The 23,230-nt window shown below is 47.4% G+C and overlaps 1 protein-coding gene across 1 annotated transcript; it reads right to left on the bottom strand.

The window, feature by feature from the left end:
• Positions 1 to 1,763: 1,763 nt before the first annotated feature.
• Positions 1,764 to 22,861, bottom strand: FOXO4 (forkhead box O4). The gene is made up of 4 exons (XM_027721842.2): positions 22,223 to 22,861; positions 10,942 to 12,168; positions 5,660 to 7,096; positions 1,764 to 5,620 (listed from the first exon to the last, which is right to left on the bottom strand). Exons 1-2 carry the CDS (start codon positions 22,607 to 22,609, stop codon positions 10,960 to 10,962), a joined length of 1,596 nt encoding a protein of 531 aa, XP_027577643.1. The 5' UTR covers positions 22,610 to 22,861; the 3' UTR covers positions 1,764 to 5,620; positions 5,660 to 7,096; positions 10,942 to 10,959.
• Positions 22,862 to 23,230: the final 369 nt, after the last annotated feature.

Raw genomic sequence — 23,230 nt, 5'->3', positions numbered from 1 at the left:
GAAAAACCATTAAAAGTTTTTTGCGCTGGCTCCATGCGCTGCTGGTCTGCAGGCAACTCCTCCACAGGTCAAAATGCTTATGGTGATGACTCGGGAGAGCTGTGAGGTCTCCAAGACTGTAAGAAAGGTGCAAATGTGGTGCACTGAACCCACAGAACTGTTAGGACACAGCAGGGTTCTTGGTGACTACTGAAGACAGTGTCACACACACCAAAAGGAACCCTCAGCCAAGGCATCCAGGTCCTAGCCCGGCATCTACTCTGCTTTTTGTTCTCCTTGGCAATGCTTTAATGTCACAGCCCCAATGTTCAAATAGGCATAAAAAGTGTTAATGCTACTGTGGGAATGCATGGTCCCCTGTCCTATGTGAAGTTTTGCACACTTTGATCCAATCAACAACTGCAAACCCTCAGCACTTGGTTTCTCCAACAGCACCTACCATTATGTGCTTGCAGGAAGCCCTAAGAAGTGTCCAAGGAACAGATGAGGGGCAGACAGTTCCCCTAAGGATCTCCTCCTCATCCCCCATTTTTGGAGATTGGCTTAAATCTTGAAGCAGCAGCCTTAAGACCCCTCGAGAGTTATTTGCATTAACTGTTATAAAGAATACCATTGAAAAATAAGAGTGTTATCAGATATTATTGAGTATCCAAGGCTTTGAATGCAAGCTTTCTAGCTGTACATATACTGTGCAATTTCATGAACCAGACTTTACCCTCAGCAGTTTTAGAATATCCCTGACTTGCTCTTCCTGTGTCTAACCAGGCTAGTGGAATCCATGCTCTACATTCTCTTATTTCCCTCTGATCTCCTTACCTGCCACCACTCCACAGCAACATGACTGAAGCTCTGAACTGGTCTCCTCTTCTGCAAGACCTCTCCTGAGCTGTGGTGCACAAAGCACCCACAGGGCAGAGGGAACAGCACATTTTCCAGCTTTATCCCAGCTGCAAGAAGGAAGACCTGCTGCAATGACATGCTGTTTTGATTCAAGGGCTTCAGCACATTCCTCATAAGCTGCTTCACTGGCTCAGACTGTATCTCCATTACTACTTGTCTTATGTCAAGGAAGGACCCCCCTGACATTCCCAGGTGAAGCCTTCTCTTGCCCAAGAGGCCTCTGAGCAGTCCCAGGGAATGACCAGCTCATGGCTTACACTCTGACATTCATATCCCCTTTAATGGTCAGCTCTGAGCCATTATCTTCCAATACAGAAAAAAAAGCTCCACAGCTGTAGTAACCTTCCTTTTTTGATGGAGGATTTGGAGTATGTAAGCAAAGATAAAAGCTCACTCACGTGCTTATCTGTCCTAATTATGTGTCAGCATCTACTTGTGAATTGGGTGGCTGAAAGAAGAGAGTAGCAGCAAATCCATCTCTCTGTTCCCAGAGATAACAGGTAGAGCTGCTGACACGCAAAGATATCTGAATGTGGCTGTATAAAATGGAGTCACCTTCTGCACTCAGGTCTAGAAAGGCAAGGAATGAAGGGGTTAAAACTCCCCAGGGCCAGTTTTAGGGCTTGGCACCCCATGGATCCCACACACTGCCAGTAAGTTGTAGCAAGGGGCTCTACACACTGCAGAGCACAGTAGAGCCTTCGTGGGCTGTAACATTGCAGCCCTTCCACCTCTGGCCACCTAAGGGGCATTTCACTGAGGGGCTGCCCTAAGAGGTGAGAAGGGCAGTGGAAAGAAGACAATGTCAAGGAAAAATAGCTGGTCCTTGCCAGGGGAACAGAACAAACTGGATGAGACACAGAGCAGAGGATTACAGGTTTTTATTTTTCAAACATTCCCCCCTAGTCTAGCACATTCTACAGTCTTGCTAGCACAGATGGTAACAAAGAGCCTGTAATGGTTCAGAAGTTACACTGCTACAGAGAGCAAACAAAAGCAGAGGTTTATTTTCTAAAAAAATTTATTGTGAGAAATGGGTGAAAGAGTGCAGAGGGGATGGGGTGGAAACTATGTCAGCTAGTGGTGCCTGCCCTGTGTGCAGCAGACATCTGTGCTAGCAATGCAGAAACCCTTCCTGGGGTCGCACCAGGTGAAGACTCCACTGTGCTGGAAGCATCATTTCACAGAACCACCCCCATTGCCCTATGAAGAAGGCTCCTTTCAGGACAGGTAACCTATCTTCTATGTAGCCAAACCTCTCAAGACACCTTGGGGAGCCCCACACCACCAGCTGTGGACATCCTGTTCTACCACGTGCCGTAACACTGCCTTAGCCAGAGGACCAGAAATGCAACAGCACCAGCTCTTTCACCTTCAGCTTCTGCTGCCTCTTCTCCCTGCTTTACACCACAGCATTAGCTGTGATTTTGACTGACCAGAGATTGTTTTCCATCAGCTGCAGACACATCGGGGTGCAGGGAAAGACAGAAAGGCTGGTGAAGAGAGGAGATCCCTTTCCTGAAGGCCGAGCGCTGTGGTGATGGGTTACCACACACTACCAAGCTTTCACATGGACAGATTTTTCAGGCTTCAGAAGTCACCTCTTGCTTGCTTTTCCCCACATTTATTAGAACATGTTTCTCATTAGACATGCAACTCAGGCAAACCCTAAGCTATCCCTGTTCGTGCTCATGTCCCAGAGTTGATTGATTTGGGTGGGTTTTTTTTATAATGGGTCCAAGCTTTCACGTTTTGGTGACACTCCAGGACACCACTTCCAAGGCACTCCTACCCATGGCACCAGACAGAGGTTCCTCAATCCTGGAGCAAGGCTAGCCCTGAAGCATTTGAGTGTGGCTATAAATAAGCAACTAAGTAAGAAAATTAACAAATTATGATCTACATAAAAGCTTTCTAGGCATTTCCTTTGGAAAAGCTGATTAGTGCTACTTTGCTTCTATTATGACTCTTGTTTATGAATACACCCAGGCTCTGGAATGCTTCATTCCTTTCACCAGGATGACTCGACTGCTTCTTTTTAAAGCAGCACAGGGTAAGGATGACATGTTTTTAGACATATCAACAAGGAAAATTAAGGGCTCCAAGAAGCTTTCAATATTCCAAGCTCTCACATGAAGCTGGGAGCATAGTAAAATATCCTTAAATTATAAAGAAAGCTCAAGCAATTTGCTAAACCCAGGTGTAAATAAAAGCAACGAGTCTGCCTCCTAAGCTCCATGGGTTTAGTTACCCAAATCCTTCGTGGCCCTGAGCTGCATGGTGGCTTCACACTGTGAAAGATGGCATTTGATCCTCTGAAGATAGAGAAACTTGTTACCTGAGCTCAGTGGGGACAAGGAACACAGCACAAAGTAAGGCTTCATGCCAAGGGTTCCCTGGCCACTCTGCTCAGGTACTTCGGCAGAAGCATCACTCCCATGTCACTGGCCCCTTCCCGATCCACCCAGCTCACAGCTGCTCTCAAAATCCCAGTCCAATCCTTCCTTAGAGCAAAACCTAACCCCCCAGCGTGGTGCCTGCAGTGCTAATGCAGAATGAAGAGCCACCAAGACATTATCCCGCCTCCAGCAGCAGCCAGTAGCAAACACTTTTGAGCAAGAATACAAAAAAAATAAAGGACAAATATTGGGCAACCCCCTGCCAGGTATAGCCTTTCAGCAAGCAGCAGTTTAGGAACTTTAAAGTCTCCTGTGTCCTATGAGGAAATACCCCAGGCTAGAAAAGCTCGAGGTTTATGAAAATGAACTTAGTTAAGAAGTGTTTGTAGAACTCCTGAATTCTCTTCTTCCCTGCCCTCTGTGCCCACAATACAAGCTATCCTGCTAAAAACATAAAAGAGAAGGTAAGTTGTCTGCTTGACCCTGCAACATTACATTCATTGTTTACTGAGCGCTCCATGAGTCTTCTGAACACAAACCTCAGCACTAGTGCACTCTCAGGCTTCTTCAACCACTGACAGCTCCTGCTGTGGTGAGGAGATAGAAAGCACCTGCATGGACTTTCTGCCAGGCAGAAACATCACTGTCAGCACCCTGGTACAGCAGGACTCCAGCCAGAGGTGCTCCTGTCTCTAGTGCTGCCCCCAGGGACAGGTGATTTTCCAGAAGTCTGGCTTGGGAGTATGGGAAAAAAATAAGATAGTGCTCTATCCCTTAATCAAAGTACAGGATCTCTTGTTAACTCACACTGTAGGGCACCAACCACAAGAAGCCTTGGTCCTGCACCTCCTTCAGCTGGAACAGGTCGAGGACATGTAATAGCTGGGATCATGTCAGATCTCCCTGGGGTGCCACCTGAGTGCTGAGGGCCAGGCTCTCTGCAGAGAGAGACCAGGCCAGCTCCTGGTGCTGTCACAGTCAAGGGACACTACGGAACAGCCTGCACATGGCCCTTCTTGCCCACAAACCAAGCCAGCCAGAAAGGGCTCACCGTGGATTTGCAGGTCTGAAGCACTGGCTACTAATTTTGTCCTTCCTATCATTTTGGGTTCCATTTTCATGGGAAATGAGCCAGAGTTTCACATTTAACATGACCACACACAGGCAGTGTCCTGTCCTTTGATACATGGCTGTGAAGCACGAGCAGCTATTCCACTTGCTCTGTAGCTCATGGGATCAACTTCCCCCCAGGACCCAAGCTGACAAGGCAGCATATTATGTGCCAAGTGACATAAATCCTTCCAGCTCTATTAGCTGCAGCTCGGAATGGCTGATTCTTATGCGTGGCACATGCCATCAGGTGTTTGTGGAAAGGGTTTCTATCCATTTGTGTAATGAACTAACTCCAGTGAGAATGTGCATCCACCACTCAAGTCTGCAAGACCTGGAATCCCAGCTTAGGAACTGCCTTTTTGTTTGTTTGTTACAATGAGGTGTGGCCAGACATGCAGATTGTGGGTAAATTTGAAACATCACTGGGAGGTCTGCCGTGGAGGAAGCCTTCAAAGCAAAGGTTATCAAACTATTCAAAGGCTCTGACGGCAGAGCATGCTGAAGATAGGACTTCTGAAGACTCCTTGCTGCAGGTAACCAGGCAACCACTCCTATTCCTATCTCCACTCAAATGAAAATGAAGCCCGTGAAAACAGAGCAGACAAGCTGGTAAAACAGTATGGGCTCACTGCACTGCATGATACAAACTTTCTGAACTGAAGCCACCTTCAGAAAGGACTAGAGAGTCTTTCTGCCAGGCTAGGCCTACCAGAACATCATGAAAGCACCATGTTTCCCACAGATCCTGCCACTGCAAACACCAAAGCAGTGACAGGAAAATGTCAGCTAATGCTCTGAACTAATCTTTTGACCCCCAACTTCTGTTCTGCAAGAACACAGAGCCAAGATCCCAGGCACACCCCTGAGGGTGAGCCTACAGGTTTCAAGCTCCCCAGCAGTAGCAGAAACTTCAGCAAGAAAACAAAAACCCTCAGAAACCAACAAGTGAGCTACCAAATACAACTGATCACACCCCTTCCAGAAGGGCTATACAGAGTATCAGCAGATCTAGCATGATCCAGTCCACACCATCTCCTTAGCAGACTAGGGAATCTGTGCTATGTATCAGCTGCAGGTCAGCTACTTAAGGGATTAGCTGAGAACGAGCTGTTAATGATTAGCATTCCCTCACGTCGTGCCCTCGGCTTGGCAGGAGTGCCCAGCGAGGCAAACACTGAGCAGCTGTGGCTGAATGCCATGCCAGGCACCTTCCCTCCGCAGCTGTGGCTGAATGCCATGCCAGGCACCTTCCCTCCGCCTGTTCTGGGGAGAGCAGCCATTCCCCAGTCACACTGCAGTGCCCTTCCCACCTTTCCAATAACATTTTCAGCTTCTTGGCCCAAAATGCCTTAGGCCTGCCCCCTCCCATACTGTAGTGTTATCTGGTATCAAGGGGACAGGTGCAGCAAATGTGTTTTGTTTCTTTTTATCCAATAATCTCATTTTTCAATTAAAATATATAATATATATTCAAAAAGGTTTAGAAAAGCTTCTATGTAATTTGCACCTACTTTTACATATAGATTACAATAATGTACAACTCTTCCCCAAGGTGGTTTGAAACCACGGGGACCTGCCAATTCTTTTCCCTCAATCATTTACATCATCAAACATCAAATGTGTTTGTTCCTAATACAGCCCTGAAAAAAGAAGTCTGTCTCTGTTGCCTTCTCAGACGGAGAGATGCATAATAGGGACACACATTACATTGGCTTCATATTCGCTGTAGAAAGTTCCCAGATTAGTAAAAAAATATTTCATCTATAGAAAATGCCCTTCTGAAAAGCAACCAGGGCTCTGTTAAGGCCACACCCAGGCTTTCCATTTCGCTGCTGTAGCAAGACAGATCAAAAAACAAACCCAAAATGATGTTTTTATGTCCCAGAAACAGCTACTAGCACCTGTGCTTATTTTACAGCAGCCTGGTGTATCAGGAAAGTGCTGAGAACAGCATAGGGACTTCTCAAAACATGCTTCTGATTCAATGGGGCTCAGTTGGCACAGTGAAAAACTCAGTGTCCTCCTGTTCCACCCAGGTGGACAACAGGAAGCCTTCTATACCACAACCACCCCTCCCTGCAGAACGACGATGGATGCTCCCGTGATGGGCACACTGAAGCCAACCCCTGAAACAGCACACCCTTCTCCCACAGGGCTTCCACCAACAAGCTCCCTCTGATTTCTCTGTGAGCCTGTGGGATACCAAGTGCACATCTGGTGGCTTAATCAAGAAGTCCAACTACTTTGCCCCATGGGCAAGCCAAGCGAGAGCAGAGCCAGCCCTTCACCAGTCCGAGGCACTGGGAGACTTTCTGCCATAGCAGAGAGAGGACAGCCAGTGAGGGATTCCTCCAGCAAACCCAACTCATCACACAGGAAAACACTATTGCCTGGCACAGAGTCTTCTGGCCGAGGTTTTTACCAGGGCTCCTCTTTGGACATGGGCTTCTCCAGGTGGTCCAAGGCAGGGTCAGGTTTGTAGGAAGAGCCATGGCACATAACAGGATTATTATTTTTAAACTCTTCCTGTTGCAGCCAGATGCAGGTTGCCCCTTCTTCCCAGATGGGCAGCCCCTTCTGCCCAAGGCATGATGTGCAGGGAAACTGAATCCAACGTGCTCCATTCTCTTCTCTGCTGGGGTGGGAAGTGAAGTCAGAACCCAATGTTCAAAACCTGAAGGACACTAGGAAGAAGAAAAATACAGTGACTGGTTAGATCTCGGCTTCAGTGGGAATCCTAGATGCACAGATAAGGAGTTAATTACTACCAATCTGCCCCTACAGAACAAACAAGAGACCTTGATCAACAGAGAGTCAAGTGGAGGATCCAACTGCTCAGCTCCAAGCTTCAGAGTGTGACTGAGACAAGGATAAAATCAAATCACAAAGGTAAAAGTAAGCACTCCTCCTGTAAGGTGACAGCACCAACAAAGCTCTGCAAGATAAGGAAGCTTAAAGAAGGATCTGGGTAACACCAGAGGCATTGCAGGGAAGAAGCAAGGAAGAGTAAAATTACTCTTCACCTTAAACACAAATATCAATTGGTAGGGAAAAGATTAAAAAAGAGATTTTTAGAGATCACACACTAAAACTGTTTATGCTCACCCATTTAAAGAAATCCTGTATCTACCTGCAAGTAATTAAACATTTTTAGATATCTCAATCCCCCAAAAGTCTAAAGATTCCTTCTCAGGTCTTCTGTCTCACCTCACTGAAACTGTCACAACTCGTTCAAACAAGCCTTGGAATATGTCTAAGCAGACTTAAGACACTGACATAAAACCTTCACAGTAGGTCTGTGATCCACTTTGGAAGGCAGAATAGTGAGATAAATGTAGGGCATCCCCTCAGCTGGATTCAGTGACAGCGAGCATGAAAAACTTGTAAAAAGGGAAAAAAACTACAAGAGGGAATCAGCCCTGATCAAGAAAAGACAGTAACTCAGAAGCCAGAGCAACGGCTACTTTAGGAAATTACAAGGTGATGAGGGTTTTATTGATTTAATAATGTGCTGGCTGATAAAAATCCAGTGTGTGGACCAAAGGGACTTAGAGCACAGCAAGAAAAGCCCAAAGTCCCTGAGCTGCTCAGAGACATTTGGGTGGCCACCCACACTTCTCATGACTGGAATGGAGGGCACTTACATTAAGTGCTGAAGGCAGGAGTGGTTGCCAGTGACTGAGCACCTGCATGCCATGGTCTAATTCCAGCTGTAGCTATTCTTTTCCCGTGACCTTGCTCACTAAGGCTCCCATAAGTCACTCTGGCTTTGCACATCTAGTCCCTTAACCAGTGAATGACAGGTTTACAACTGAGCTGCAGCTACCAGACAACAGAAATTCATATTTTCCTACTCAAGGAAAGTGCTCACGTGCTGACTTTCTCCCTCTGCAGCAAACAGCTCGGTCTGTGGGTGTTGCGTTGCTGCTGGGCAGAGGCAAAGTTTCAATGTTTGATCTCTAATCTCCAAGTACAGAGACACAGGCAGAGTTCAAAGATACTCCTGGAGAAGCTGTGGACAAGCTCTTTTGGCATTTAACTTGCGAGAAGGTGATAAAGTCATGGTAGCTTTGAGCACCAAGGATAACACCAACTAGTTCATGTCCTCCCCAGTGCTGCAGAGAGACTAAGCATTTATTCCTAAAGATTTTCCCTTGCCTACAAAGAGAAATATTTCCCCAGTTCAGTTTCATTCCAGCTGTTCAAATCAGTGTGACCACTGTCATTTATTGATGAACAGTTTTCACTCAGCATTATACCCAAAAATGACCCAAAAGGCAACAAGTTAAGCCCACAGGAACTACTCAGGACAACTTCAGGTTAGTGATCACGTAGAGTACCTTTTGCCAGTGTGAATTTAACATGGAAAAAACACATTTATAGTAAGGATACGAAAGGAAAAAAGCCTGTCACACTAGAGCAATATATAGTGGCAGTCATGCTTTCCCTGAACAGTGATTTCCAAACAGGGACCCTAAGAACTCATTGCAGTAAGGGAGAAATGACAGAGTCTTGACCTCCTCACAGACACTGATGTCTGCAGCTCCAAAACTTGGTTTTGGAACTTGTTAATTTGAGAAAACATTCTGCCTTCTTTTCCCAGGAACACTCTTATTTCTCTCCACATGTGCCCTGTTCCCCCTTTGTTAGAAGCCTGATCCACCCCTCTGTCTTGTCAGCGTTCTGCACAATCCTTGCCCTCCTTTGGGGAAGAAGCTCCCCTTCATCCCACTCCATGGATTCCAGCACGCAGGCAAAATGGAAAAGCTTTGCAAAGCTCAGAAAAGGCAAACATAATCTAAGGAGAGAATAAAAGGCTTGAAGCAGGGTGTCACCTCTCCTCCCGGTGCTGTGAGCAGAGCACCGAGGGGCACGTGGGAGCTACGCTCTCTGCTCAAACACAATAGTGCTTCAGAACCTGTTCCAGATCTCACTCCTTTAGTGAGCACACGTCCAGCATATTTCCCAGAAAGTATCACTTCAATTTCACGTGTAGAACAAAGCAAATCTGGGGGTTTAAACATCTCATAGTTCCTCTGTTTTGATTAAGCAATTCACACAGAGTAATAATATGGAACATCACCATGTTGTTATGAGCTTGTGTTCTCCCTCTTGATTATATCCACGTCTTCAACAGTTCTAGAACCTATCCTTTGATAAGTTGTCCCTCAGCTTCTCTGCTTTACACTCCTAAAAAAATAATCTACACCTGGAATTCATTCTGTAGGGAGAGGTCCTGTGTACCCAGCCCAGGAGTGCAGGACAGCTTATATGTGTTTTAAAAACATTCCTGTGAAAAACATTTTGTCCCTGAAAAGTCAATGTATTCCCCGAGTATAATGGCCTGCCCTAGCATGGCATAAAACCAAACAAAACACTGAACCCTACCAAACAAACAAAAAACCCCCACAACACAAAAGCTCAGAACAATATCCAGTGGAAACACTTCAAAAGGCCACAGCCTCTGCCACTAACTTGCAAACAGTCCTAACAGAGATGAAGGACAGTGTTAGGGGTTGAATTTACAACACTAACAAATACCGTATCTGCCTCCTAGAAAGGAAATATTCTTGGCAAGGCTTCCACTTTCCAACCAATACCCAGCCTATGGTCCAGTCTGTCCATTTTCTGTTAGCTAACCAAGATCCAAGTGTGAAGTATGCCTTCACCTCCAGTTTCCTAATTCTTCTATTGCCCCTGTGGTTAAAATGCTTCAAATCAGGGTGTCATACCCTCAGAAAATAATGTATTTTTAACTCTGGTTCTCATACACACTATTTGCAAAACTGACTCTATTTGTGCAAATATGACAAATTGCTGAAGAGGCTGCTTTGCTGTGCATGGGACAGCACTAAAACATCCCTCCATCCATCTCCATCCACACCAGAGACTCCTGTTTCCCATTCCAGTAATGGGTACACGAGCAATTCAGCAGGTAATGCTGCTGAAGCAGCTTACCAGACCTTACAGACACTATCCCAGGTAAGGGCAGGGCAGAAGGTGTGACAACAGAAGGATTGTGTCCTGCTACACACAGAGCAAAGCAGGCAATCACGACACAGACATGCTTTGCTACTGCACATACTAGGAAATTTTGCAAGGATAATAATAACCTGGATAGAAACACAGCTTGTGCTTGGCTCAGTTCAACTGTTCTATACATATAGGACCATGTCTTTATTTTTGGAATCAGCACATGCTCCCATGTTAACTGCAGAGCTGTAGGCACTGCCTGGCAGACCGATGTCCTGTGCTGCAGTCATCCTGGGGGACAGGAGACAACAGGAGTTTCATTCAGGTTGCTGTTCTATTTCATAAAGGAGACCATTACCTGGGAAGTTAAATCCACCTACCTTCACACAGCTTTTGCTCCTTTTAAAAGGGAACGTGGCTCTTTACCAAAAGCTTTTTTCTCAAAGAGCACCTGCACTTCCAGAGAGGTACCTTTAACTGCTGCAGAGTTTGGCACAGGAGCCATCCCAGACAGGGACAGCTATAGAGCTGTAGCATTTTACAGAGCTGCACCTACCTTTTTGTGCTCCTGAAGTTAACTTGGTACCCAGGTATGGTTGGAGGCCTGTGAGGTGCTGGGATAGCTAGGAGTAGGCAGAATGGGTTCAAAATTAAAGTCCAGTCCTTCTCCATCCATGAGTTCACTGTTGATTATGTAATCCATATCACATTCAAGGTTCTCCATGTACATGTCAATGTCCAGGTCAGTGGGCAGCCTGTCCTGGTTCAATCCCAAGGGAGCAGGGCTAGCAGATGAAAGAAGCACTGGACTGCCCAGCTGGACTGGCTGGGCAGAAACTGGAGCCTTCAAACTGGTGATGCTGGCAGTGTTTTGAGGAGATGTGACCATGGGAAGCGTTGATGGTAAAACACTGGCACCGACTGGTTCTGCCTGCTGCTCTGCAGGCTTTCCTCGTGGATTGCCTGAGCTCATCTTACTCTGGGCAGCTTGTCCACCCAGAAGCAGAAGAGTTCGGCTGCTCATCCTGTTACCAGTCTGTGGGAGAACTGGATCCACCTGAGTCATCATAACATCCCTCGGAGGTGGAGAGCTGGGTGTCAGGAGAGCTTCCAAGGTCTGAGGGGCAGAGAAATGGCTGACAGAACTTTGCAGTGAAATATCAACAGGGTTAAACAGGGAATTGCCAAAAGTCTGACCAGCTGCATTTGGGCTCTGCAAGGAAAAGCTGGAATCTCTCTGGATCTGACCACTGGAGGCAGATTGCTGGGTAGACAGAACAGATGAGCTGGGAGACATCAAATTTAACCCATCAATGAGCTCAAGCTCCTCGGTCACAGTTGGTGGAACGTTGCTGGATGCACTGGAATACACCAGAGAAGGAAGCAGCTCTTCATCATGGAGGTCATCCTGCTCTGTCAGGATAGGAGAAAGCCTGGCACTGATGGTGCTTGCATTGGAACTGGTTCGAGGCCGGAAGGTGTTCCACACGTCAGAGTCCTCGTTGCTTCTTGAGGACGGGCTCCCAGGCCACTTAGGAAATTGGGAGCCAGGACTGTCAGCAGAGGATTCCGGTGCAGACTGGAGAGGAGGCTTCTTCCTGGATGCTTTACCTCTGACTTTTGCGAGTTTGCTGCTGTTGTCCATGGAGGCAGCTCTTCTTCTTGGTGCTTTTCCACTTTTACCACCCTCAGGATTGAGCATCCACCAGGAGCTCTTCCCTGTGGCTTCATTATGGACTTTAATAAACTTGCTGTGCAGGGACAGGTTATGTCGAATGGAGTTCTGAAAAAAAAACAAATATAAAAACCACAGGTAGTGAGGACCTGACAGTTGACACACCTCCCACCTAGAAATCTCACAAGCACAAACGCATTCAGACAGTATCCAGAGAAGAAAGTTATAACAAAGGCCTACCCATAATAACCTGGTATTTCTGTCTGAACATGCTTGGCAGCACCAGCAAGCAGTGCCACGTCTCGCTGCAATGCCAAGGGTGAAACTACCATGACAACTAGCAGCTTTCAACCAGCAAAATACTAACACAAGGGATCTTTAAAGGCCATACAGAATCTGCAAAAAGTAAGCACATCACAGAGCAAGTAAGCAAATTCTCAAATACAGCTTGCAATTTCAACATGAGCCTAATTGAATTTGAGCTAATGCTGCTCCTACCCTTATGACAGCCCCTTTACCCAGCATAAGCCTGGCTGAAGTTTTTAATGTTTATGTGGCCAGTTTTTAGTCAGATTCAAGCCCAGCACAGCAGTGAATCAAACAGATGGATTAAGAGAAATGGCAAAACACTTCTAATTCAGTAGACCCATTACCATCTCCACCCCAAAACCAGAGAAACAAGAGTGGAACTTTGAGGGACAAGTGCCCTAGTAATCCTGGAGCCTGGCAGCCTCCCTCTGCAGGGAGGCAGTGCACTTCCCTCAGTGTGTGTTTCTGACAGGGTGAGATGTTCAGTGGATACTGCACTCCCACACAGTACATGCCAGTTTTAGCCTCTCCCATCTTTCCACTTGGCAAGACACACATTCCTTGCCTCTCCCAGCTCCTTTCTTCTGGTTTCGCTGAAAACTGCAAGCTAACATATCTGTATGCCATCATAAAACTGAATTTTCATCCTACAACTGATAAAACTCCCCAGCAACAGTTTCATTGGCTCAACAGATCCTCCATAAACTCCCCCCAAGGCCTGTGTCATGCATTTGTTTGATATCTGCACCAAATCTGTTCAGATGGTCAAATTACAGATCATTAAAAGGTGCTGCACTGGTAGCACAACAGTGATCAAAGAGCTCCAAGAGCAACATCTTTTTCTTATAAACTAAAAGATACGTAACAGCCTTCAGCTTTCATGCATCCTCTCTTAATTCTGAACAAATTAACTGTGCTTTTATCATCCTTTTCCACCAACTCTCAACACAGTTCTTTCCTGTCTGCTGCTTTCCCTCTCCCCACCCTTTTCCTCTCGGAAAAGTCCTCACTATGCTAATTTTGGCTACCTCACCATAAGTACTATCCTAGAACAACGCAGATGTAGATAAACAATCCAGGCAAAGTGGAAAGTTTTCATGGAGAGGGAAGGAGATGTGAGAGTCATCCTGGTTTAGCTTCCATTTTAACCTTTGGCTGTTGAGCTTTTGGAGAAGACTGGCTGCTTGTTGCAACCAGTATCAAAGAATACATGTGTTCTTACTTGGAGAGTGACTGCAGAGCCAGGGCCTGATGGAACATATGTCAGTCAATGCTCTTACACAGTTTTATTATTTTGCCATCTTCTCTAAATACAGCTTTCCTTCCCTTCAAGCCTTGAAAGAAGTAATTCAGGCTGGTATCCCATCTCCAGGAAGGCTGCTGCTTTCATTTCCAAAGAATCCCACCCCCTTTCCCAGGTAAATGTGCATAACTTTGAATGTTGCAGCAATAAGAATCAATAGGTTGTCACTAATTCTTCATTTATGCTCCTGAAAGTAACTTGTGAACTCATCACATTGTGTCAGGAATGACCCAAGAGCCTGCACACACAGGACACATTTGAAGTCTCATAACCACCTGGTTTTCAGTTGGAACTTTAAATCAACAGGTTCAGGATTTTAAATTTTCACAACTGACTTCTGTTTTCTTCTCATGCATGTCTATAGCCAGGCTTTTAACTGCTGTGTCAGCAGAAGCACACTGCACTGGTGCAACCAACTCAGTAACACAAACCTCAAGAAAATTAGCACCACTTTGGGTATCATAAGGGACAGTTTTAGTAACTAATTTCCTGGGGGGTTTTGGCTGTAAAGCAGCTTGAAATAAAACATGCTGGAATAAGACTAGGATTAACATGAACAAAGAAATGTGAAACACAGTACCCTTTATGAAACAGTCTCAGTGCTTTTACATGTTACTGCTAAACTGTCATAATGGCTCGGAGCTGTACAAAAAGATAATTGCTCTACTGTTTCTTCCTTCCTCATCTTCAAACTCTCCTCCTTCCATAACACAAGCATCTGTGACCCTGTGAGCTAGTTCAGAGAGCAAACCCAACAGAAAAGCAGCCCTATCCTTCCTTGACAACTACTTTTCCTGCTTGTTTCATCTCTGCCTGTTTTTTGAACTGCCTCACTGTGGGGTTCAAGCACAGAAAACTAAGGAAGGGAACAGAATGTGTGGTTGGAGGCAGAGCAAACTGCAGACTCGAGCCCAGAGTGTCCCAAAACACAACAGAATCAACTCACCTACCAGCCTGGGTGCTGTGAGACAGCACAATCATTCCTGCTGAATGATTTAATACACCTCCCATATGGAGGGCACCCTTTAAATCTCATTGAGAAAGCCAGGGGCAAATCAATTATGCTAAAATAATCACAGAACAGCAAGTCAAACCTGACAGGAGAGGAAATGACAGAGATCAGTCACCCAGGCAACCCTGGCATATTTCCTTTCTTGATATTAAGCAACTCAAACCAGAGACATACAGATGGCACGAACTTTTTGATGCTCAACTTCAGCAGTGTGGGAGGATCCCAGCTGGTCTGAGCACCTGCAAAACACACAGAGCCTTCACTCTGCAACTCTTTGATCATAAGGAAGCACGACCTGAAGAGGCACAAGCAGGAATCCTTCAAATCCTAAGGAACCTCTTCAACCACTACTTGGGGGGGGGTGGTGGTTATTGCTATTTATTCAGGTATCTTACAGTGGCACTTATGGCTGTATGTTAAAATGTTGCCGTGAAAAAAATGCCAGCCTGTGTCTCTAAATCCATTACAGATCAAAGATGATTCCTGTAAATGACATTCAGACAAAACCAGTCTGAAATTAAGGACAGATAGTATGCAAAAAAACCCCAAAGTTTGGCTAGAGATATTTATTGTACCCTGTAGGGTGGACCATTCATCAGGTCCCAACCCCTGTGTGTACAAACTAGGATACATGGACCAGGCACAGAAGTGTGCCTAGCAGCATACACAAACTGTTCTCTAAATCTCAGTTACCACAACATTCAATCTTCTTGATAAAAACTCCTAGTTGCATTTAAAGGACAGGAAGACTTCTCAGCATCATACCAGGCCTGCCCCCACACCATCATGTGGATCCTGAACAGCACTGAACAGGACAGAGAATTAGCCACAGGAGCTGGTAGCACAAGCAAGCAACTCTCCTGCCCAGTCGGCCTTCTGGACAACTGCCATGGACACCAAGATACCATGGAAAATGCTTAGGGGAAGTGACTAGAGAAGACTGAAGGCCAGTGACAGCCTTTCCAGGGGACTACACAGCTTAGTAGGTGAGGATGATGTTATCTACCATAAAACTGAAGTTTTACTCAGAGTGGGTCAGAACATTCAGGATGGTTTGCTCAGACTTTAAGGTTCCTCACACTAAAGATGTCACCCTCCTGTGACATACTTTGGTTCCAGACACTGATGTGGCAGGAGCAGAAGGAGGCTCCTGTGCCCTGCCTGGCAGAGCAATGCAATGCCTGTGCTACCAGAGCACTCGGGGCCAAGTACAAGCTATGCTGAGAAAGACACAAGACAGAATAGCTATCCTTCCAGGAGACACAGTGGCTTCCATCCTTTCCTGGCCATTCTCCCAGGAGCAGTCAAGTTTATCCTACAAACCACAGAGGCACCAGATTTCTTAGCAAAAAGTCTCCCTCAGGAATGAGTGATAGAAATAATTAAAAAAAAAAAAAAAAAAGAAAAAAAAAAAGGAAAGATATGCAATCACTGCAGCCGCCTGTAATAAACTCTCACTGCCTTGGAGGCACACAAAGAACATGGTCTCATCCCAGAGCAGGGCCATGTTCCACAGCCAGGCCTGTAATTGTGCTGAATTATCCTTTGCCACGGCATTCTTGGGAGGCTGTGAGGGGAGGACGCTCCGCCTGCCGTATTTGTCAGTGCCTGTCTCAGCACTCACCCGGCCACTTGGCTCCAAGAGCTTCAGGAAAAAGTCTTCCTTGTAGAGATTTTGCACCAGCAAGTAAACAACTCCTCCAGAGCCAGGGAGTCAAAGCACTTCCCAGCAATCCCCTTCCAGAAGGCACACATGAGCACAGACGTCAAGCTCAGCAGACTGGGATCTCTATCTTAGGAAGAACATTTTCCTTTCTGCAATCTTTCAGTGGGAGGCCAGCAGATGATCACAGCTCTCTAAAAATCAAAGACCGAGGCGATTTACAAGTTTACAAGACAGGCAGCCATATACTAAAAAAGCTGTTCAGGATTAGGTAGAGCAGAAGAAACCTGTTGGAACAAGTAATACCAGCAGCCCAGGAGCAGCCATCTCTGAGGACTGCCTGGAAAATTCAGCTGTGCTGCAGGGAATAATCTTTCAGCAAAGCAGCTTTCCAGAACAAGCTGGCAGGGAGCAGGAAAGAGTAGCAACAAAATCTTAAAGTAATTTGACTGGCAGTGCACGAGGCAGATGGATTTTCAATAAAAGACAAGCTCTTCCCTACTTTTGAGGGGGACAGCTACACCCAACAAGGCTTCAAACAAAAAAAGAAACCCAAATCTTGTGCTTCATACTCTTTCAGGGCTTACAAGAAGGCCCTCTTAATGTGAACAGTGCTCCTCAGGTTTCCTTGCTGGACTCCTCAGTACAGCACCTGAACAACCATCATTTGCCCTCTGTTTGTCATCCCCCTCCACTTTAAGGAATCCCAGCCAGGCTGTCAGCAGCTGGGACAGAAAACATCTCCCTGCTGCCAGGGCTAAGCACATCACTGCCACCACATGAAAGCATCTGGGGCCATGTGAGGTAACGGCAAGAGTCCAGCAGCTGCCACCCACCCCCAGCCCCCCTGGATTCAAACAGCCAGACCCTCCCTGCCCTTTGCAGGGCAGCAACTTCCAAGAAACCCAAACGAACCAAACTTAATAGGAAGCAGCACCTACAACACCATTAAAGAGTAACTGAACTTAAATTAAGTACCAGTGATGACAGCAATGACATCACTATTCCCATTCAAGTTAGAACACATCATTCTTCATTTTTCATGTCAGAAGGTTTAGTGTGGAATTGTATCCTTCCAGGCACGTGAACTTAGGAATAAACACTGGGCTTTCTCAGCACAGTCACAGAAAGTTGCTTGCTTTCTTCACAGACTGAGGTTGATGGCTCTGTGCAGCAGAGACACCCCCAGACTGAGCCTCCCCTATGCACAAACCTGCACGAGGCTGAAGGCTGGGCAGAATTATACTTTGCTCAGAGCCAAGATGCTGAGCTTAAGTTTTATGTTTCCTTTTGGTTTATGGAAGTGTTCAAGGCTAAGCTAGATGGGGCTTTGTCTAGTGGAAGGTGTCCCTCCCCATGGCAGGGGGGTTGGAATGAGATGATCTTTAAGGTCCCTTCCAACCAAACCATTCTGTGATTCTGTGATCTTGAAATTATCATTACCAAATGTCAAAGCAAACCCAGTGTTCCCACCAGATGTTCCTGTTCAGGTAAAGGGTTTCTTAGTGAAATTAAAGAAAGCTCTACGGATAGTGATTTAGGCCCTTACCTGTTCAAGTTAAGAAGCTAAGGTTCTGACAAATCTGAGCCAAGAAAAGTCTTAAAGGATATGGGGACACTCCAGCAGATATAAGGAAACAACTAATGTGACTATTTTCGGAAGTGATCATTGCTCATTTCCAGATCTGATTACAGAAAAAACCCCAAAAGCTGCCTGAGTGCTAGTCAACACACCAACAAACAATAAACTTTTCAACTTTACCAAAACAAGTATTCACATAATTTATGTACATAAAGATAGCCTGGGAGAACCTATCAGCTGTAGTACAGCAGAAACCATACAGAAGATGGACAGGCTTGCTTTTGTCTGTTGGCTATTCTCCTTCATAGAGGAGATTCAGAGGGCCACAGGATGAGCAGCTGCTCCAACCTGAGGGAGCTCTGCACATGCTCTGCCTGGAGATCAGATATCCTCAGCTCTGGGAGAGGCTGGGGACCTTCAGAGCCAGCACTGTGGCACTGAAAGCCAGCCAAGTGACTCTGTGACTGAGCCCTCAGCCAGGTCTCCTGATCCATCTGGTCACCAGTTACTATCAGCTACGTGCAGTGTGCACGTAACACAAGCCTGGAATGGAAGGAAGGTTTTTCAGGAAAATGCTGCCCACTCCAATAAAGGTTAAGAGCTAGACAAGTTTCCACATAGATGGCACCCTCTATTTCAGACAAGCACTTGGTAATTTTTAATTTGTAACACAACTACTTGAGCTGCTGCAGATGTGTATAAAGATGCATATGTTGCATGTACATATGTGTATATACATGCACACATTTGAATTCAAGTGAATGGGAAGTACGAGGACGCAGAGGTGTGACTTCAGCTTCCCATAACTAATACAACAGTGCGGAATCATTTGTTCTTCCCTTTGTGTTGCACACACAGGAAACATCTGATTTTTGTTTCAGTGAAGTACTTTTGGGGGGTGAAAAGTTTTAAAGTTCATTCTGTTTCTACAAAGGAAAAGGCAAGAGCTTTGGGAGAATACACAGTTTGTTTCGCTAAAAAAGACAGGTCCTTAATATTGTTCCTCACTGTGCCAAACTTGCTCATACTCGTGGATGTGACAACCAGGGCAAACTGCTTCTGCAGGGTTTATGCACTTCTGCTTTATCCCAAACCCTCAACACCTTCCTCTTCCGAGTAATCTCAAAACCAGAAGGAATTATCCTCTTATCCACAGAGTAGCTTGCAGAGCACTGAGGGGAGGATTACAGGGAAGCCCCACACACACCCCTGCAAGGGCACTTATGCCTTGCAGGCTGGGTAATTCTTAACCTCAGATGAATTACTACAGGGAAAGGACAGGCTGCACACACAGCAAATCTGCCCTTTACAAGGTGCTTGAAGCACTTCAAGAACAGCAAACACCACCTTCCTCGACAACACGGATTCTTCCGGAATTCGTGGAGCTTACACCCTGGCAGTCTGTAACAGCTGTATTTCCCCCCATTGTATAGTGGAGTAGGACAGCTGTAAAGTAATTAAGAAGCAACAATGAGCTTATGGGTTTCATATTAACTAAAGCAGATTAAAAGTTTTTAAAGACATATTTCTTTTAATTACTCATTTGAAAATCTCAATTAGAACTGTGCTGCACACAAATGGGACATATTATCAGTATGGTTCTGCCCAAACACGACAGAAATGCCAGGACTGTAGAGATGTACCACCACCTTAACAGGCATCAAAATGCTACATCAGCCTTTAGCAGCAGCTCCACATTAATTTCCTCCATCCAAACTCATTCAGTTCAAAACTGAGAAATCACTAAAGTTAAGACAACTCAAGAAGATTTTCTCTTATTTTACAGATTACAAAAAAAAAAAAAAAAAAAGGCAAGCAGAGCTTCACAGCTCTAAAAATAACAAGGAAGAATAAAACTGAAAAGCCAGACAGGTTCATTCCTCAGCTGAAGAGACATCTTTTGTTTACTCAGTCTTAAATATGCACCTATTAATTTTACTCTAAGTCCACAAAATTCAACTTGAACTGATTTGATTGACTCCATATCTATAAAACTGTAAATGCCTGACCTGCCTTTGTCTAAGGCATTTTGATGCAAACAGTGAAGTAGTAAAACAAACAAAGCCTCTTGCATATCTATATAACTGTGTGTTAACACAAAGGAGGACTAGAAGTCAGTTCTGTGGTCACACGTGATGGGGCACACATCCTGCCAAGCTCTGCCAACAGGATTTGGAGAGTGAACAGGGAAGAAAATGGATCAGAGGGAACACACCACAGCCCCCTCTGTCTCTCTTGGGACACATAAGATTAACCACATACTCTCTACAGACCAACTTGAACTTTGACAATATTGGTTAAAAACTAAATCAAGTTTTTTACAAGAATTTCTCCCTGGCATTTCAACAGTTCCAACTGTATTTCTATCATAGTTTTCTGTTTGTTGGTTAAAGTGAAGGGCTTTAAACTGCCCTAATCATAAGACAGGCCAATTCCCACTACAGTTGCTGACATTCTGCCCTCCCTCATCTTTCCTGGCAAGAAACTTCTTTCTTTTTCCCTTCTAAAGCCAGTTAGTCTATTCTAGGCTGAAAAACCACAAACACATTTCACACTGAAAAGTCAATCACAGAACAGCTACAACAGCATCTGAACAGGGCCCTCACTCTCACGTCTGCAAGAATTCTTATGGAGAACTTCTGCAATTTAAATCTACCTGTCCGTGTCCCAAGAGTGATACATGATTAAAACACAGAATAAAACCAAAGACTGATGGACCTGTTACACACACTGAATATAACAAAAGGAAAGCCACACTGAATCGAGCCAGAAGTCTACCTATTCCAGCAGCTAGTCCAGCAGGACACTTCACTGTATTCCACCTCCACCACAGTATCTGGGGAGCATTTCAGAAGCTGCAGTGAACTGTCAGGCACTACTGCCAAACAGATACAGCCACACTCCTGACAAGAAAATGCACCAGTTCCATGCACTGTCAAAATGCCACTGCACACAGGAGCAGCAGGACCAGGACAGTACCCCCAGCCTGAGAAGGCAAAAACACCAAAACACATTTAGAGTAAGGAAACGCACCCAAGCACTGTCCCAAATTAGAACTAAATAAGGAGTGTTTAACCTGCACATAGGAGAAAAAGAAAATAACCCATTTTAGCCAAACTATATGCACTCTCCAGGAACTGTCAGCAAGCCAGACAAATGGCACAGGTGAAAAGCTCTGTATGGACCTATGCCAGTCTAAGCTCTGACAGCTGCATCCCTCTCACCACCTTTCCACCCTCTGGAGCAAACATTCGCACTCAGGCAAACACGTGGTGAACCACTTCGGAGAGCTGAGCCAGCTGAAAGCCATCCTACCAGAAACAGCCTTTTTCTAATTTTCTTTTTTTTTTTTTTTTTCAAAATTAACTCTCTGTGCTGACTTACTGCTCAGTCACACAAGGAGAGGAACACGTGGCTGGGGCCACAGAAGCCCCAAGCCACCTTGGCTCAAGCTGCCACAGAACTGCAGCAAGGATGAACCGCTAATACTGCAAACAAGAGTAATTCCAGTCTGGGGTGAGAGCAACAGATCACGCTGTTTAGACTCCAGTCACCATGGCATCCACCTCGGTACATCGGGACGGGCTGAGAGGCTCTTTTGCAAGCCAGCTCTCACATTTCCCTTTCTCTTTGTTAGAGTTCGTTTGACTAAAGAGAATGGGAACACTGGAATGGGGACACCTCTGCACCTGCAGAGCACTGAAAAGGCCTTTAGTCCTTTAACAGCACTCAGCACATGCCTATTTCCAGAGCGAGAGGAGAAGGCAACGCTGAGCCTTAGGAGCAGAATATTGCTTTTCCTTTTCCAGACTCTAGCAGAGTTTGCCCACGGCCCCTGCAGGGCTGCGGGACACAGCCCCCTTTTCAAAGGGAGCCTCTCGAACGGCGAGCACGCCTGCCACGACAGTTATTTATACCGAGCTTTAGCACCATCACGTGACGGAGAACTGCGGCCTTGCGATTAAAAAATACCCTTACAACCGATGCTTCACCCTGCACAGAAACTCGGACACAGCCTGCGAGCCGCCCTCCTGGGAAAGTTCCTACCCGCAACGAGCACAGGGAACAGCCTCGCAAGGGAACACCACAACCACCCCCAGCAGCTGCTGCAGCTGCACAGAGCCCGGGCTGGGTCTGACGACGAGGGTTTGGGCAGGGCTGAGCCGCGGCCGGGCAGCAGCAACAGGTGAGCGCGGGGTGGGCCGGGCCCCGGGGAGGCGCTTCCGCGGCCGCTGCTCGCCCGGCCCGGCCCCGCCACACCGGGCCTGTCCCTCCCGCCCCGGCCCCTCGCACCTTCCAGCCGGCGGAGCTGTTGCTGTCGCCCTTGTCCTTGAAGTAGGGCACGGAGCGCACCATCCACTCGTAGATCTGCGCCAGCGTGAGCCGCTTCTCGGGGGCGCTCTCGATGGCCTGGCTGATGAGCTCGGCGTAGGACTGGTTGCCCCAGGCGTTGCGCCGGGAGCCGCCCTTCCGCGCCGCCGCCGCGCCGCCCGCCCGCGCCCCCTCGGCCCGCCCGGGCCCCGCCGCCGCGCCGCCCGCGCCCTCCTCCGCCGCGCCCGCCGCGCCGCCCGCCTCCGCCTCGGGCCGCGGCAGCGGCCAGGTGCAGGAGCGCGGGCGGCTCTGCGGCTCGAAGTCGGGGTCGATGTCCGGCGGCGCCGCGGCCCCGCCCGGCTCCGCCATGGGAGCCGCCCGCGCCGCGCCGGGAGCGCCGGGCCCGCCGCCCCTTTGTGCGCCCCGGGCCCGCCGCCGCCGCGCCGCTCTGTTTACCAGCGAGCAGCGCCGCACCACGCGCCTGCGCGCGCAGGGCTCGCCGGGAGCTGTAGTCCCGCCGGGGCGGTGGCGGGCGGTGGCAGGTGGCGAGGTGGACCACAATACCCAGCGTGCCTCGCGGCGGAGGGCGGGGCGCGCCCCCGGTGGGTGCGCGTGGCAGGCGGCGCGTTGGCGCGACTACAGTTACCAGCAGGCATCGCGGCGGCCGCGCTTACATAACCCCCGAGGCCGGGGGGTCCCGGGGCCCCCGGGATGGCCGTATGGGGCCTGGCGGGCCCGCAGCGCTCGCCGCTCCTTCGCCCGCCTCGGAGCGCTCTGCGGCACCGCGGGCTGGGCTAGGGGCACCGCTCCCTCCGCCGTCCCGTCACGGACCGGCCTCCATTTCCGGGACACGCCCTCGCGCAAGGCCTGACGGGTCCGCGTCCCGGTCTGCCTGTCAGAACCGCCGCAAAGAGTTTCCGGGCCCCGTGCCCCCCGCGCCGAAGGGGCCGACTGCACCCCGGACGCTGTATGGTGCAGTTCCTATGTGCG

Source organism: Pipra filicauda, unplaced genomic scaffold (assembly GCF_003945595.2).
Source record: "Pipra filicauda isolate LSUMZ 115617 unplaced genomic scaffold, ASM394559v2 scaffold9_size5747161_pilon, whole genome shotgun sequence".
Lineage (NCBI taxonomy): Eukaryota > Metazoa > Chordata > Aves > Passeriformes > Pipridae > Pipra > Pipra filicauda.
Note: the sequence above shows the minus strand (reverse complement) of the source record. Positions and strands in the feature narration are given on the sequence as shown.

Excerpts from the sequence above, each read along its gene's own strand:
- FOXO4 (XM_027721842.2), bottom strand. The coding sequence starts at position 22,609 with ATGGCGGAGCCGGGCGGGGCCGCGGCGCCGCCGGACATCGACCCCGAC. Across the intron at positions 12,169-22,222 it reads ACAGCTCCGCCGGCTGGAAG|AACTCCATTCGACATAACCT; the intron begins GTGCGAGGGGCC and ends TTTTTTTTTCAG.